We start from the raw sequence: 18,195 nt of genomic DNA, 5'->3' as shown, positions 1-18,195 counted from the left end.
ATAATTTAAAACGAGCCAGATTTTTTTTCACTGACTTGTTATATAGTACTTTTATATAATATTCTTTAACATTTTATAAATAAAACCAATAATTATAATAATGATTGTTAATTTAAAATAATTTAATTATAATCTTTATTAAAACACACCAACAAACAAACTGACTGACAGTTTTTAAGTAAATAAATTACTTATAAATATAGTAAATATATGACTCAATAATAGCTTTGATAAAATAAACAAAAAGATTAAACAATAGAATGAAGATAATTGAAATTGTTTTGTTTCAAACACCCTGTTAATGCGTTAATGATGAACAGAGTAGTTTCACTTGTTTTTCTGCGAATAATAACTCTTCTGTTCTATCAAAGTATTGCACGTTTATAAAACAACCTGAATTTATCAACAACACCAAGTATCATGATTCAACATTTTATTATTGTCCATTCTATGACATTTTATATTAATTTGGTATATTTAACCACTATCTGATGTTTGAAAGTGATAAAAAGCAACAATAATCAATTTTAACAAGTAATCGCAAAGTGACAGCTTTGTTCTGGTTGATTTCACTTTACTTTGTTAAGAGTTATGGTTAATAACAAACTTTATTTTAATAAGTTAAATTATTATTTAATCGTTATTAAACAATTTCTAATATTTTATAATATTATAAATTATAATTAATAGTTTTATTTTATATAATATAAATATTATATTAATAAACCATTTATTTGTATACTATACATTTTAATATTTTATAGTTTTGTTGTTAACTGTCGTTTTAACATTAAAATTGACCAAGGAAAAAAATCCCCATCTGTAAAGAAAAGGTTTTGAAGATCGTAAAAACAAACATAACTATGAATTTTACTAAAACTACTTTATTTTTGTCATAAAAACAAATAAAATATACCCCTTTTCATTTTAAAATGCATTTTTGGGACAAGTTCCAAATTTTTCTCTGTTCCGTGGTGGACCCTGTTTAAAATTAAAATCATTTTATGTAAGTTTGAATGATTTTATTTTTGGTTTTCAATTGAAAAAAAAATCGTTTTAATGAGGTAATAATGTTTTTGAATGAGATTATATAAAATTAAATATAAAAACAAATAAAATAACTCAATTAACATACATGGAAAACGAGTTAACTGCACTCTCAGCACTCTGCACTAACACAGCAAAGGCGGTTTCAGACCTAAACAAAAATAAAAGGGAATACAACTTTGTTGACGACAAGTCACTTAACATTGATCAACGCATTGAAAATGCAGAGGGACACTTCGACAGACTCGATGAGGTATTTGAAAGAAAGAATAACATCACAACTTCACTCAACACAATTGTAACCGAATTTGACAACGCATCAAACAAAATCAAAAGTGAGATAAGTCTGTACTCAACAGAAAGCAACAACAACAAGTTGTATGAGATATTCAGCATCAAAATTGCACTTTATGAAGAGAAGTGCAAAATAGATATTAAACCACTTGAAGATGAAATCCATAAAATCATACAAGCAAAAAACACTAAAGATGATCAAATAAAGACATCGGAAAAATTCATCAATTCAAAGAAACAACACGATGAAGAAGAAGCAGAAAGAATAAAACGCGAACACATCACACTCGAAGAAGAGAGTCTTGAGAAGTTGACAGGAATGAAGATTGGAAATGTTGTGTTTGACTCAGACAAAGACGATTGGTCACAAAACAATTCTGTGTTTATTGATAAAGTTATGAACAAAAGCAACTTGTGCTTTTTGGTAGAAGACACAAATCACAACAAGTTTGGTGGCGTGTTTCCTGGTAATATAAATGCTGTTAGCAAATGGCTCAACAGTGGCAGTTCTTACATATTTTCACTTATGAAAAATGGCACTTTGAATCCAAAAAAGTTTGGAAAGAGTGGAATTAACACCGATTATGAATTTTATCTTTATTCTCAAGACGATCAATATCTATTTTTATGTGGTGGCGGTTGTGATATAGGTGTGCGCAAGAAAGGTGAAAATGGAAGTTTTTGCAAACCAGACACTTACACCGCCAAACAGAACGAGTTGACTGATAATGACAATTTTACACCAAAGAGCGTTGTTGTCTTCCAACTTAACTGACTTTTTGTCATTTTGTTTTTTTATATCAAACTCTGCAACACTTTGACTCCAAAGTGTCATATTTGTAATTTGCCACGTCATCACAACACAAATTAATGTACACAAGTTTTAACAAAATCTGTCCTTTTTGAAGGGCCGGATAGACTGAAAGAAAACGGGTTTCACCCTTCAAACCTAACACTGGAATGAACACTCGATTGGGATATCTTTGATGTTTCTTTTTTTCAGGCATCTCCTCTTTGTGTCTTGTATCTTTCGGAGATGGATTCACGACGCCGCAACTCGCCAAATTCAACAAGTTTCGACAGTTGCGGCATATCTACTCTTTGTGTCCCGTTGTATCTTTCTGAAGTATATTAATTGAAAAGTAGTTTGGTATTTTTATTTATTATGGGTTTTTTCAAACTACAAACTATATAATTATATTAGAATCATATTATAATTAATATTTTTCATCTAAAAACAAATAGCACAAATGTTGATATATTTAATTATAATTTAATAGTTTGGTAACACAACTTATTTTTTTGAAGCAAAAAACTAAAAAAAGATCAATAGACATAATTAAACAATTACAATTGACAATATATAATATTAACTATTTTGTCTGCGTATTTTTTCTTCTGTGTTTTAGCTTGTTGGGCAGTTATTCTTTCAAGATCAAGTTGCTCATTCAACTCAGTCAATTTCTTCTCGTAAGTGTTCTTCGACTGTTTATAAGTCTTTGCAGCTTGTTCGAGGGCTTTCAATTCAGTCTTCATCTCAGACATATCGTCTTCAAGTTTGTCGCATTTGTCTTGTTTTTCGTTGTGTTCCGTCTTTGTTCTCATCAATTCTTCAGAAGCAGTCTTATAATCTCTCATAGTCTTGAACTTCTCTTTTTCAGCCATCTGGACGTTCTTCTCAAGAGTTACAGCTCTGACTGTGATTTCAGCGATATCTTTCTCGTACTTTCCTTTAATCAATTGGGTCTTAGTGTGGTCTTTCTTTTCTTGATCAAGTTCAGTTCTAACACTCTTCAGTTCGTCTTGGTATTTCTGTTTCATTGCTTCGTTGCCATCTTTGTCATCTTTTGCGGTGTCAAGTTGTTTCTGTGCCTTGTCAACTTGGACCGTCAAGTCATTCGCCTTTTAGTCAATTTTTCTTTAGTGTTATTTGCTTCATCTAAGTTGAACTGGACTTCCTGTAATTTGCTATCAGCAGCCTTTCTTGCAGCATCTGTATTGTCAGCATTCTGTCTTTATTCATCTAGTTGGGCTTGAATTTCAGCAATTCTTGCATTCAATATGTTCTTCTTTTCTTCTTGAGCAACAGAAGCCGGTGCATTGACTTGGACTTTAAGTGATGAAACTTGTGCATTGAATGTTTTGACTGGTCTTCCATCTTCTTTCTTCTATCAGATTGATCCGCAGCAGTCTTCTCATCCTCGGTTTTGTCGTCCAATGCCATCTTCTTTTGTGCTTCAAGTGCCTTAATCTATGATTTATTATTCTCAATCTTCGAAGCGTCTTTTCTTAATCAATTCTTATTTACCTTTATTTTTACAAAATATACAACCTTTAATATAATTATTAGCATTAAGATCTATAGTTTCTAGCTTATATTTAATATTTATAGTCGGGGGATAAATAGCATTAAAAAGGGACAAAGGTAGTTAATTTTGATAAATATAATTTTGAAACTATAATTTTTAAAAAATCTATTTAAACGTCAAAATAAACATAAAATTAAAATAATAATATAAATTATAGTTTTTTATTTTAAATGATTATAAATTGAATAATTATAAATTTCTATTTCAAAAATAAACAAAAACACCTCAATTTGTTCACTTAAAAAATGTGGAAGTCTAAAACGCAGCACTTTTTGTGGTTTGTCTGAAACTTGTTTTGTTAAAGAATTTTTCCTTTGTTTCATTTCTTTTTTGCTCTTCTTCAACTCCAATTGTTTTGGTGTTAAAATGGTCTTTCTCTTTTCCTTTCTCAATGGGAATGGTTCAACAACGAAAGATTGAAAGATTTCAACAAATGATGGATTTTCAGTGATTACCTGACACTTTAAAGGATTGACACTGTTGTTAATTCATTAAACTCTGGCATTTTAACCATATACATCATGAATATATATTGAAATACAGTTTTTAAACTGGTTTCTTGTATTTGAATTGCTTTTTTGTGTTGATTGCCTGTGGTTGTTTCATCAAGGGTTCCTTTCTCTTCTTCTTCCATTGTTTTCAAAGATTGAATAATATCAAAAATAGAAAGTTATGGTTTTCTTTTATTATCTTCAAAGTAGTTAATTGAAAAAACCCTTCTAATACTTTTATGGTTAAATAAATTATATTTTATAGTTTTTTACTCAAATTAATTACTTCTGTCCCAAATTAACCCCCTTTATCACCCGACTATAATATTTATTTATAATAATCCAGAAGCTTATTTACTTCTGGATTATTATAAATATATCAATGGATTTTTTTATTACACTGTTTTAGATCTTCTATTTTTTTTGTAATCATATTTCTTAAGAGAAAGGACGGACATGGGGACGAAGGACGGGAATATAGGCCGAAGGACGTCCTTTGTGGTTTAGGGACGTCCTCCCGCTATAAAGGACGTCCTTACTGTGTAAAAGATGTCCTTTCTATTATTTTCGTGTCCGCAGGGTTGCGAAAACTAGATAATGTACTATAATTTTACCAATAGTTTTATTAGACAGAAATATATTTATTTTTAAAAATAAATTATATTCAGAAACAAACGCCATATTATTATAAAATATATTATAAACAAATAGTTTCAACAATTAAAATGAATATTTTTATTGGTCATTTTGAAGTAAAATCAATATTTTTTGATATAGAAAAAAATCCTACATTTTCAGTCTTTAATGAAAACAAAAAACGAAATTTGTATTGATGATTTATATTCCATAAAATAGACACATTGAGTTGGATGAACTATAAAATCCAGATGCACAACACGTCACAAACAACACAAACTTCCTTAACATTAAACACTCCCCAAGTGTCAAATGTTCACACTATATCAGTAGGTCCTCATTCACAACACACTGTTCACCATAACACACAAATGGCTCAACAATTATCAACGTCACAACATACATCACAATCAACAACTGTATCAACCATTATTAAAAAACAAACAAAAAAACGAGGCAGACCAAATGGTAGCAAAAACAAAAAGCGTACATCACATTTTCATGGTAATGAAGGCTATGTAACTTTTACGTCTAATAATTTACCAACCCAAAGAGGACATCAACACATCACAACTTCGGTTAGACAAACTACAATAGAAGAAGAAGAAAATGTCACCAATACAACACTGTTGTTATCCAACATCGAGTCGGGATTACAGGAACAAACAAGAACACAACAAGAAGTGTTTGAACAACAGAGTTTAAATCAAACTAATGAAACTCAAATGCCAACAAATCATGAACAAAACAATTCACTTGCACAAACAGTATTTGAAAACGAGGCTGTTGAAAATACAAATTCGATATCTACAAATCAGTTGTTATTACCCACAACTTCACAAATTTCAACTCATAATCAACATTTTGAAACTCCAAGAGAACCACCAAGAAGTCTAGAAGGTGGACAAGTTGTAATTGAAGATCATTCCATTTATCAAATATCAAGTGAACAACAAAATGAAAATCATAGAACTTTAAATAATTCAAATTCCATTCTTGATTCTGTAATGGACCCTTGTGATCCACTTTCCGTGTTTACTACCGTACGAGAAAACAGGGTAATGCGTCAACCATCGGCTACAGAAACACGTCAAAACCCTCAACTACCTTCAAACATCAGAAGACGACAAACAGAAGAACAACGCTCAATTAGAAGTGCTCAAATCCCACGATATGAAGACAGAAATGGAAATTGGTCAGAGCAACAAGATGAGTATTTTGTGAGAATTGAAGAACTTATTGTAAATGGTCGGTTAACCATGCCAGCTGAGTCTGACTTTCAACATTTGGAAACACATTCAACAACCACTCTAATTGATATTAATATGACTTCAGATGACGAATGTAAAACACTCACTGGGTTCACAAAAAACGAATTTGAAAAAATTTTTTCTTTGTGTTGTGCAACTTGTAAATTAGATTTGAATTTGGATGAAAACAAAATTAATAAATTTTGTTATTCAAATCCAGTAATGTCTGTATCGGTTCTGTCAGTAAATAAAAATTGTATATTTACTTTATATGAACTGTTTTTAATAATGATGACTTTTCTCCATAAGGGGTGCGACTACAAAACTCTATTTTATTTATTGAAAGTCAACCAAATTATTCTCACTTCTCAACGTTATCAAAATGAGACTGAAGTTCATTTTATTAAAAGAGTCGGCGATAGAAACAGAAAGGAAATGTCGAGAGCAGTGTGGAGAGCGGTAGACTTGTTCAAAAAATGTGCCGTAGAAAATTTGATTATTCAGGTCGGTAAATGTGAGGCGATGAGAATACCATTTAGTAAATTCAGGGATCCAGTTATTATTGAACACCTTAAAGGTTTAGATAAGTGTTATACTGCCATTGATGTAAGAGACCACGCTGTAACAAATAAACGCAAAATTGTGTGTGGTAGAGAATACACAAACGCTGTATTTTTTTCTCCAAAATTAAATTGTTCAGCGATAAAAACAAGTGTAAGTGTCAATTACTTTGGACTAACTTGTGGAATTACCACTTCAATTCCTGGATCATATCACGACTTTAGAATTTTCGGGTTATATGAGTGGGACCAATATATCAGAGAGGGAGAACTGTTTTTGGGTGATACTGGATACCGAGGTGCTAAAAATGGTATTACAACTTGGCCCTACCCTTCTGAGCCAAGACGCCACGCATTGACAAAGCTTAGAAACTCTTTGGTTAGCAATTGTAGACTCATTGTGGAAAATTCATTTGGAAGGCTCACTCTGTTATTCGAAGTCGCAAGAAAAAAAATGGAAATACTCTCTCGATAAATACGCAGACATTCTTTTGTTGTGTCATGCTTTTAATAATTATCACATCATGATACATCCGATGTGGGATCTTCACTTCTTTTTATTGAACCCATCACTTTTGAATAACAAAATAATAATCAGAATTCCTCAAGCAGCAAGAAGGATTCTTGAAAATTTCCAAATGAATGGTGGGACAATGTCAAACGCAGATAGTTTACATTTTGAACAAAATGAAAATGCAGCAGCTGTTTTCGAAGAGGTCATGGATGTTTTGGATGATCAAAATTATGCAAATATGCCTGAAAATATACGTCGATTGCAACTTTAAACTTTCTTTTATGGTTTTAATTAAAAAACATCTAAATATTTGGTTTTCGTTTTTTGTTTTCATTAAAGACTGAAAATGTAGGATTTTTTTCTATATCAAAAAATATTGATTTTACTTCAAAATGACCAATAAAAATATTCATTTTAATTGTTGAAACTATTTGTTTATAATATATTTTATAATAATATGGCGTTTGTTTCTGAATATAATTTATTTTTAAAAATAAATATATTTCTGTCTAATAAAACTATTGGTAAAATTATAGTACATTATCTAGTTTTCGCAACCCTGCGGACACGAAAATAATAGAAAGGACATCTTTTACACAGTAAGGACGTCCTTTATAGCGGGAGGACGTCCCTAAACCACAAAGGACGTCCTTCGGCCTATATTCCCGTCCTTCGTCCCCATGTCCGTCCTTTCTCTTTAGTTATATCTTTAATAATTTGTATATAATCCAAAAACTTAAAATTCTACAGTCTTTGACACTGGTACATCTTTATATATGTCAATGCTTTTCTCAATGCTTCGCTCACTTAAATCTTGTATATTTGATTTACATTTTGAAGTGTTTTTTGTTTCCAAAAATTTATTTATATTATTTAGTAATTCAATTTATATATAAATCGCCATATGTGATTTATATTGGAGAATTATTGTGAGTATATAAGTATATCATGTAAAAATATTAATACTATGTTAATAGATGTCAAAATATAAACATAAGTTGAAATGCAGCTTTTAATTATTTGCCAATTTCAATTCATTATTAATTAATTGATTATAGGGAGTGTATAAACTAGTTGGGGAATTTATTAGAAACTTTAAAAAAACAATATTTACACGTATTTTGGAAAAGAAAAACCCTGTTCTGCAGTTTTGGGAAGTTAAAACACGTTAATTTCTATTTTTGTTTTTGTTGTTTTGTAATTTTAGAAATTAATAAAAAAATTCAATGAAACCAAAAAATAACCAATGAATAAAAACGAATCATTTATATTTTTGTGGATAAAATGGATTATTTCTGAAATGAATTGCGTTTTTATTTATTTATCATATAACACACATTCAAACATTTTATCACATGTTCCATAAAAAGTTGTTAATAACCATTGCAAATAATTATCTCGCTCTCACACACATTATATATTATATTTTATCATAATCTCTCCCCGCATATTATAAATATCGCAATGAATGACTGTTTTGAGTTCAAAATATTTTCTTTTATAGTCCAAAATTCGATTTTTAAAATCTGTTGACTTTTGATTTTATTTTTATGTAATTTTATTTTATTTAAAATGTGAATCGAAACAAATCAATGTTTTTAATTAATCTAATTAATATTATAATATAATAAATATATATTATTTATAATTGTTTATCGAGATTCGTTTGAAATTATTATGGCAATAAATGTCAATTTAAATTTTTATTGAGAGTGTTGAATAAAAAAACATTATTTTTAAAAATGTTTTTACCTAAGAATTATGTTATATTATACTATTATATGCTATAATTATTAATAATATTTATTATGCTTATTTATTAATTTATAAAATTATTATTTTATCAAGAATAATGGTTTACACATCGACTTATTCTTTGGTAAATAACAGGGATCAGACACAAAACATTCAAATGGTGTATTTAACATGTTGTTAACAGCTTTTTATCAACAACAAAACTCACTTTTGATATCCAAGAATGTGTTTATTAAAGTTGACTCTATTAATTTATGAAACTTAAACAATATTATAATTTATTATCAATAAACTATTTATTTTTCATTTTATTTTCAAAAAATCAACAACCTTACAATTAAAAATGTAGTGCATTTACCTATCATTCATTTTAATTTATTTTTTCAATAGATGTTTTCAAAGAGTCCATTACAACAATTTGAAATTCAAATTTTTCATAATAAAAAGTAAAAAGTATTTTAACAGTGATTCGTTTTTTAACTTTTTAAAACAAATATTTTAAAATATTACTCTTTGTTACAAAAATAATATTATAACCATATCCCATATTTGTCATATATAACACTTCATGAATAAACATATTAAAACAAATATCATAGTTAAGAGAAACTATGACTATTTTTTGGATAAATACAAAAATAGATGTCTCATTTTTCGTTCTAAAAAAACAAAAATTATTGCAAATTTTTACCCGTCACTTCGCAACGGATTTGTTACAAAACAAAATTTGTAAAAAAATTATTTTTCAAATTTACAAATACAATACTTGACTTACAAAAAGCGTTCATTATATTGGCCAGTTAATAAATCCATTTTCCTTCCACAAACAGATAAATCAAAATTGTTCAAAAAAGTGAGTGAAAACGGATAATTGGGGGTTTTTGTTATTTTGAATAATAATAAAAAATATTAATTTATTATGTTTAACATTGTATTTATTTCGAAGTTTTAAAGCATTCCCCAATATACTTGAAATTCTTCAAGTATTTTGTTATAATAAAAAACATTCTACAGATCCCAGAAAAACATACCGGCATAGAATAATTTATAGTATATTATAGTTTTTTTGTGTTTTGTCTTTTTTTTTCAAAATTTTTATTAAAAAAACTATTAAATGGTTTTTAGAAACTATTTTTATAGTTTGCCGGTCGGTTTTTCCAGGGTCTGTATTATTTACAAAGACAACAAATCAATATATGTAATGCACTTCTGTGTTTATAGGAAAAGACTCACTATCAATTGACACATCAAGTGAAAATATATTCACAGTTGTCAGAGCGTAACACTCACCAAAACAACCAAACCCAATTGATTTAACGTTTGATGTTATTGTAATATTTATAAGACTGTAACACTCGAAAAAACAATAATCACCAATAGACACAACACTTAATGGTATTTCTATACTTTTTAGTTCTTCACACATAGCAAAACATCCATAACTCAATTTTGTAACTGTCGGTTGTAATATCACACCCACCAGATTCTTGCAATGACAAAAACAATAATCGCCAAATAAAGTTACATTTGAAGGAACAGTAAGATTAATCAAAGTAGTATTAAAATAAAAACATTTTTCGCCAATTGATTTGACTATTAATGGAATAGTATCACCAAACGTTTCTCTGTCGTGTTTTGTGTATGTCACATTCTTAAATATAACATTTTTATATTTTTTGTTTTTGTCGACAATTGTAAAATCTACATTAAACCAAACTATAATTCTATAATACTTTTTTATTGCACCTTTATTTTTTGGTTTGTGTGTCTTTTCACAATAATCACTATTCGGCGTGTTGATTAAAAATAAATTTTTAAGAATTTCATCTTCTTTGTGATACAAATAAAGTGTTTCAATTTTTGAAAAATAATTGATCGTTTTGTCTGTGACTGGAACTGGATTGTAATGAAACTTTTTCATAGTGTTTTTGTACTTCTTGCACACAGTTTCCAGTTTTATAAAATCTCCAATCGTCTCAAAATATTTCGAGACAACCATGATGTGATAAGTATCAAGTTTAGACATTTTTAATTTGAATTTTAATTTGATTTTCTGTGTTTAAATTTTCACCAAACAAAAATATTTAAAAGTCATTTAAAATGTAAAAAAATATATGAATTATATATTATGAACAATAATTAATAAAAAAATATAAAAATAAATATAAAAATATATAAAGTAGTTGAAAAATTCACTTTGCACTCAAAAGAAATCCAAAAAATATTTTTTGAGAAATGATGATTAAGAATAACATTTTATTCATAAATATGTTTTTGTTATAAAAATTAAGTAAAAAAGTAAAAAACTTATAAAATTAAACTAGTCTTAGCTTAAAAAATGAATGGGGATAAACGTCTAAACGGACATTTTTTTTCCGCCTGATTTTACACGTTTGTATAATTGAGAAATTATTTGCATTCGCTGCAAAATCCTTAAAGTTATAATCTCCACAAATCGTAGAACCTCTGATTGTGCAATTTGTTGAGTTCTTAAATTGCATTAAAGTTGTTGTTGTTAAATCATACTAACATAGATGCTGAGTTCCCCAACACGTCGAAATACGCCAAATTGTGTTTCTATTGTGAGTGTTCTGTGGTCTCAGAAAGTGGGTGGGTACTTGCCATGTTCAGTGATTATGATAAACACTTTCTCGTCAGAAGCTTGTGGTAATTGCATTGTCAACGGGGAGATCCAAGATAAAACCGCAACGCGTGTTTTATACAATTAAGTCGATAATAAAGCTGCAATCGCGGCTGCCACTACTGCCGCTGTTGCTGCGCTTGTTATTAGCCTGGTTATCATTGGCATAACAATCAAGAAAACATAGGACGTCGTCAGAAATGCCATGAAAAACACTGTCGATAACGCCGTTGTGAATCCACAATTCTCAATGAATATTTTAGTTTTTATACGGTGACGTGGGTAATTGGTATGATTTTGGAAACTACTGTTCAACACTAAGCTAATTATTTTTTAATTACAAAAACAACTATTCATAATAAAATGATTTTTCAATTTAAACGATAATTTAATTATTTTAATTTTATATTAAAACATTTACCAATATAAACTCAAAAACCCAAATCAATGTCAATAACACCTCAACAAGAACAATTTCTGTTTATAGGCGATTCTACTGCTGGTAAAACAGTTGCGTTGACTGGGATTCGTGGAGAATTAAATCCAATTTCAACAAGCACCATTGGTGCATATCATGTAGTTTGTTTTGAATACAATAGGTTAAACAACAACACAAAAATGTCACAAACAGTCTAAAACGTTTTATATCGATAGAACTTTTGTCAGTCCAAATTTTTGGGATACTGGTTTGGCTCTTTTTTAAAAAAAATTATGTTAATAAACAATAAATTTTATATTATAAAATTACTTATTATTAGCAGGACAAGAAAGGTATATTTCACTTTTAAAAATTTACCTTAAGTTTGTATTTTTCTCTCATTGACAAACCATTCTTGAATCTTAAACAATTTTTGTAACAAATCATATATATTTTGACTAACATTTTTGTTTCATCAATATTGTTTATTTTAAGAAGAGCAATAACAAAAAGCATGGCCAATGTTATAGTGTTGTTTTTTTCAGTCCAATCATTTGAAATGTTTGTGTGGACAGACAAAATGGTCGACAAATTGAGAAATGATTTGAATCCACAACAAGTTGAGACGACTAAATTCTTGATAGTTGGTACACGAAAAGACCTTGAAGATACACGAGTTGTTCCAAGAACACTAGCCGAAGAACTTGCCAAAAAGAAAAATTGTAAATATGTTGAAACTGGAAAACAAGTCGACTCATTAACTAATGTACTTGCTGAATATATATTGGAGTATAATGCGGAAAATGAGATGCAGAAAAATATCAAAATAGCTCAAACGAACAACATAATTATAAAAGATAAAAAGAGTTGCTTAACTATGTGATTTTTTATTTAATTTAATAAATTGTAAATTATTTGTATTTTTTATAAAAATTCATTATTAATGGAAAAAATAATGAATAGAATTTACTTCACAATTCCATGATAAACCCACAAATATACGTTTAAAAACCCACAAAAAGAAACTTTTTACTATATTTCAAAACATTTTTTTTGACCTTTCCTTAACTTAGGACTTAGACGTTTTTTGGACACTCTACTTACAGTTGTCCAAATAATTGTTAGAAGGGTGTAATTCCCATTCATTATTTTAAAAATAACGGGTTTTAAAAAAGTGAAAAAAAGAGTACATAAAAAAATGGTAAGAAACTTAAATCTATTTTTATAATAGTTCTTAATTAAAGTTTTAAAACTATTTATTTTACTTCTTACAATTATTTGGTCTCCGACTATTTTTTTTCAACTGTAGAAGTCTCGACTCAAATGCACCAACAAATTTCCAAATAACAAATCAATATACGTAGCGGCCGTGAGCAAAGTTATAAACAAATCTTTTGAACAGAAGTGGTTCGACTCCGAGTGTTTTTTTCGTCATTTCAAGCACACTTTTATTCCCCATAGCGCACACCAATTGTTTCAGCACGACTGTGTCTTGGAATTTCCTTAAAGGACTTCTGAAGTGTGTTTTGACCATTCCATTTACTCTTTGTACCATCGCGTACTCCCCATATCTCATTTCAAGAAACATTCCAATGTACCTTCCAACAAACCTTCCCAATTCCGCAACTAGAACACTTCCGTTGAGTCTTTCCGAGTGGACTTTCCCAAGATGATAACAAAATATGTTGTGGATACTTATCACGTCATTCTTCAGTTGTTGTAATGTCGTTCCAACGACTCTTCCGCAGTTATGTGTCTCCGTCGTGTCATACGAGCTCCATTCATTAGCATCACCACTCGCCTTTTTCTTTAAAATGCACTCAAATTGCTCTTGATTCATATTGCACTTCACAGAAATAAGTGACTGACACATCTGCGGGTTCTCTACAACTTCCCCGTTCGCATTCAACACAACGATGATCGAAATCGCGCGGCGGACTTGCCCAATGTCCAGCGAAAAGAACTTCTTTGCCATTTTCTCCGTCTTATTTCCATATCGTTCGCGTTTGACGTGCTTCGCACGTGAAAGTTCTTCGTCCAATTTCAAGAAGGAGTCCACCCCACACACTTTTTCAAAGTCGGTCGTGTCGACACAGTGCATCCCAAGCTCAAATCGATTGTCTGAAAGCACTTCAATATGAAACGCGTCGTCGCGGAGTTTGGTATTGTCCGTATCAACGGTGAAGACCCTTCTCATAGTGATGTCTGTTCGTATCGCTTTATCCCGTGGAGTGATTTGATACTTCTTTCTCAACTTCTCTTTATATTCATATTCAAAATTGTGACCGGGAAGCGTCACAACTCCACGAAACGACGGAGACACTTTTAAAGTGTTTAATGGACCTTTGACTACTTTCTCGAGAATACAATCGTCGTCGTCGTCGGCAGTCTTGGCAAAGTCTTGTGGACCATCCATATCAATGTCGATGATGTGTGACTGTTTCTTGGAATCACCACTTTGTTTCGACTCAACACCTCGCGGTGATAAACTTTCAATATCCACATCAAGTACCGTCGTCACGTGTTCGTCGACTTTTAATACACATCTCGTCTTCCCGTCTACATCTCGACACAAAACGGACGGACGACGCTTTGGAATTGTTACAAGTGGCGGTTTGGATGTTATCGTCTTTGATTGGTAAAGCACTTTACACGCAAATGGGTCAGGGTGCTTGTCTTCAAATATGTCGATTAAGTCTTCGGAGTCATCTACACTCACCACTTCATTCTCCATTCTCTCTTTTTTTAAGTTATTTCCTTCGACAAAAAAATCGGTGTGAAAACGTCCATTATAATTAATAATGTTGATTTGAAAAAATTTTACTATAATAATAATAGAATATTACAGGTACTATAAAATTGGTTATTTTTATAATATTTTATAATAGTTGTTGGTAAACTCTTTGATTTTAAAAACAAATTATAAAAACAAATAGTTTATATTAATTAGAATATTAGTTCAAATACAATCATTAAGTGGGTTTAACAAAATATTATTATATAGTTAAACCTATATAAACTTATATAAAACTTTACACTTATTTAAGCCGATTTGTAGTGTCTATAGAGAATCGTTTGGTATTAGTATGTTTTAATTGGGAGGTGTACAACTCAATTAAAAGATCTTTTTTTTAAGTAAACAATAAAATTTATTAGTGATCTATAATTTATTAATTATTATAATTCAATAAATTTCGATTTCTCAAACGAAAGGTTCTTATTTAATTGGGTTATAATAATATTTTGATTTAATTATATTATTATATTATTATATTATTATATTATTATATTATTATATTATTATATTATTATATTATTATATTATTATATTATTATATTATTATATTATTATATTATAATAAACAATTAAACAAACATCTTTTATAGTTAAACACCGACATTAACATTTTCAATTTCAATTATAAATGACAATTTATAAAGAACAAGCCATCACTGTCACTCCAATTTAAACACAGCAAAGCGCTCGACAACGAGTTCTTCATTTTCTTCCTTTCCGGATACTGTCTCACCCACTTCTTGATATTTAAAAGCGTTTTGTTTACATTTACAAAGCATTTTGCTATCATCTCTTCCTCTCCACATCTTTACATCTCCGTCTCCCATCTCGAAGAAGTTTCTCCCGGAGACCTTTCCGATACTAAACGCTACATTACTCATTTTTTCTTTGATATTGTACTTCCGTGTTCTTACATTTCCATTCTCACGAAGACAGAACAAGAAGCACTTCTTATCTTCAAAGTACTGTCCATCTCTATCTACCTTCTCGTGCATCACAACACCAAACAAACTACCCTCTCCGGACATCACAACAACAAATTCGTCGCACTCCCCTATCCGGCTCACTAACTTCTTACTACAATACTTCGACTTGTCTCGCCAAACATCAAACACACACTCAGTAACTCTCTTCCCACTCCACTCTTCAATTTGAGAAGACTCGGCGTCAGTCATTATTGGAATTTCACTGTTCTTCACTTCTGGTTGAAGGTCCGGAACAATCTCACCCTTCGCCGGGAACTCATCCTTATCGGGGATCTCGGGCTTCTTGTAATTCCGGAGATTTTTAGATGAGATTTTCGGGTAAAACGTCTTCTTATATACTTTGACCGCCTTGTGCCCACTCCCCGGTTGTTGGCCTTTGATAACAAGAAGTGGAATCTTCGGGGATTTCATACATGGCTTTCTCGTCGTTCTGTCGGGAGATTGTGACACGTCTTCTTCTTTTTCTTCTTCGTCTTCTTTTTCCGATTTTTCTTCTTTTTCTGATTGATCACTTTCGTTTTGGAGTATTACAGTGATAATCTCACTTGAGTCGTCTTCCTTTTTCGCTTTTGTTTCGTTTTTGTAGGAATTTTTGTTAATTTTTTGGTCAAATTTTTTTTCAGTGTTTTTTCTAATGTCTTCCATCTCTTTGTTCTTGTCGTTTTGGTTGAAAATCTCCGTTGTGTCGTTTTCTTTGATGAGTTGAGTGATCTCGAATTGTCTTTCTTTGATGTGAGGTACAGCGTCAGACACCGAAGAGCACTCGATGTCATCTGTATCTTTCTCATCGTTCTCCTGTTTTTGCTTCTTCTCTAATTGAGTTGTTCGTTCATTTTTACTTGTTTTGATAATCTCAACTTGAAAGGGTTTACTCATCTCCCGTCGTTGTTCGGAGATATTCTCTGTTTGAGTATTTTCATGATGTTCTTGCGTCTCGTTCTCGACGAAGATCGATTTCTTGCGAAGCAATGTCAGTCTGTCCTTTTTCGACTCGAACTCGTCGCGGATCTGCGCTTTCCGGAATGTGTTCATTTTCAGTTCTTCGTCGCTTCGTCGTTTTTCTCGGGTGATGATCTCTTGCAAAACGATGTTGCGGAACACGACGATGTCCTCTCCATCTTTTTCACATAATTTCTGTGCTGCATTTAAAAGATCTGTCATATCGCTGAGGAGCGCTAATGTCTTCTTGATCTGTCGAGATACAGAAAGACAGTTCTCTTCACTCACTTCCTCCGTGGTGACACACTCGTGTAGTTTCAAGATGGCCGTATCAATGTCTAAGGCATCGATGTTTGTGGGAAGCACTAAATGAGACGTTTTCACGTGTTCCGTGACTGCTTTTTGAACTAAATTAAACGCCGAGTTTACGTCTGGGCAATTTGAAAGTATAAAGTCATACGCCGTTTGCGACATGAGATAAAAATATCTGCTTTTCGCTGTCGCGATAATTAGAGTTTTACGAATTTTTTTCTTTCAGTATCGAACCCAAAAGTGTGTTGGAAATAGAAAAGAAAATAGAAAAATCAAATTTTTAAATCACTTTTGCAATGGAAAGACCTTTTTGGGATGTGAAATTTTTTTCTCTTTTTAGAAAAGAATACAAAATGATTTGCGAATTTTATTGCTACAAAATCTTTGAGTGGTTTTTACTGTTTTTTTTAAAAAAACAATTATTTGAGTAAATATTTTTTGAAGTTTAATAATTCGACTTTTGCATATTAAAATAACTAGAAAAATAGATTGATCAAATTGTTAAACTTGTGATATGTTAAATGTCTTGAAAAATTAAGAGAACGCGTTGAAATTTAGTAAGAATATTTCAATTGTCGTTTTTTATTTAGGTAATAATAACAATTGAATGGGCTTCGGCAATTATTTAATTTAATATTAAATAAAACAATAAGGTTCATTTACAAATTTTTAATAGTGTTTGTCTATAAACGCAATTAAGTGGCAAAATAATAACCTTTATTTTATGTAAACAACAGGCATATAATAAATTGCGTTAAAAATACGAAACAACTGGGATGGAGTTATAAAATGTTTTTTTTGAATTCATTTTTTTGTCATTAAAATATCATATAACAAATAAAAATTGACTGTGGTGATTGAATTTAAATAAAGGAAACTTTTTGAAATGATGAACTTAATTGGAATGAATGATATATCAACGCTAAAAACAATGTATCAAAATTATATTATTATTTGTTTTTGTTTAAAAAGTTAAATGATGATATTCATTTCGATTTTAGTATCATTATCATATATTTTAAACAATAACATGAAAGAAAAGGTATATTTTGAAATACAATGATAAAATAAAAGTATTGTTATTATAAATTAAAACACGTTTAAATTCAAATTATTAATAACTTTATTTAAAATATGTATATATTTTTGAAAAAGGTATTTAAGTTTGATTAAAAACGTTTTAAAT

At 30.1% G+C, this 18,195-nt stretch overlaps 6 protein-coding genes across 6 annotated transcripts; 2 read left to right on the top strand and 4 right to left on the bottom strand.

The window, feature by feature from the left end:
• Positions 1 to 2,688: 2,688 nt before the first annotated feature.
• On the bottom strand, positions 2,689 to 3,565 carry EIN_502130 (Tropomyosin alpha-1 chain, putative; the record flags this gene model as incomplete). The annotated part of the gene is made up of 3 exons (XM_004183398.1): positions 2,689 to 3,243; positions 3,297 to 3,354; positions 3,468 to 3,565. The coding sequence occupies 3 exons, from the start codon at positions 3,563 to 3,565 to the stop codon at positions 2,689 to 2,691; spliced, it is 711 nt and encodes a 236-aa protein (XP_004183446.1).
• Positions 3,566 to 6,522: 2,957 nt separating this feature from the next.
• EIN_502120 (hypothetical protein) lies at positions 6,523 to 7,122 on the top strand (the record flags this gene model as incomplete). Its single annotated transcript, XM_004183397.1, has 1 exon — positions 6,523 to 7,122. One exon carries the CDS (start codon positions 6,523 to 6,525, stop codon positions 7,120 to 7,122), a length of 600 nt encoding a protein of 199 aa, XP_004183445.1.
• A 2,983-nt stretch (positions 7,123 to 10,105) lies between these two features.
• Positions 10,106 to 10,942, bottom strand: EIN_502110 (hypothetical protein; the record flags this gene model as incomplete). The annotated part of the gene is made up of 1 exon (XM_004183396.1): positions 10,106 to 10,942. The coding sequence occupies one exon, from the start codon at positions 10,940 to 10,942 to the stop codon at positions 10,106 to 10,108; it is 837 nt and encodes a 278-aa protein (XP_004183444.1).
• Positions 10,943 to 12,489: 1,547 nt separating this feature from the next.
• On the top strand, positions 12,490 to 12,858 carry EIN_502100 (hypothetical protein; the record flags this gene model as incomplete). The annotated part of the gene is made up of 1 exon (XM_004183395.1): positions 12,490 to 12,858. One exon carries the CDS (start codon positions 12,490 to 12,492, stop codon positions 12,856 to 12,858), a length of 369 nt encoding a protein of 122 aa, XP_004183443.1.
• A 468-nt stretch (positions 12,859 to 13,326) lies between these two features.
• EIN_502090 (hypothetical protein) lies at positions 13,327 to 14,709 on the bottom strand (the record flags this gene model as incomplete). Its single annotated transcript, XM_004183394.1, has 1 exon — positions 13,327 to 14,709. The coding sequence occupies one exon, from the start codon at positions 14,707 to 14,709 to the stop codon at positions 13,327 to 13,329; it is 1,383 nt and encodes a 460-aa protein (XP_004183442.1).
• Positions 14,710 to 15,431: 722 nt separating this feature from the next.
• EIN_502080 (hypothetical protein) lies at positions 15,432 to 17,171 on the bottom strand (the record flags this gene model as incomplete). Its single annotated transcript, XM_004183393.1, has 1 exon — positions 15,432 to 17,171. The coding sequence occupies one exon, from the start codon at positions 17,169 to 17,171 to the stop codon at positions 15,432 to 15,434; it is 1,740 nt and encodes a 579-aa protein (XP_004183441.1).
• Between the last annotated feature and the right edge of the window lie 1,024 nt (positions 17,172 to 18,195).

Source organism: Entamoeba invadens (assembly GCF_000330505.1).
Source record: "Entamoeba invadens IP1 unplaced genomic scaffold scaff_1105074726303, whole genome shotgun sequence".
Classification (NCBI taxonomy): Eukaryota; Evosea; order Mastigamoebida; family Endamoebidae; genus Entamoeba; species Entamoeba invadens.
This window is presented reverse-complemented; position numbering and strand designations above follow the sequence as displayed.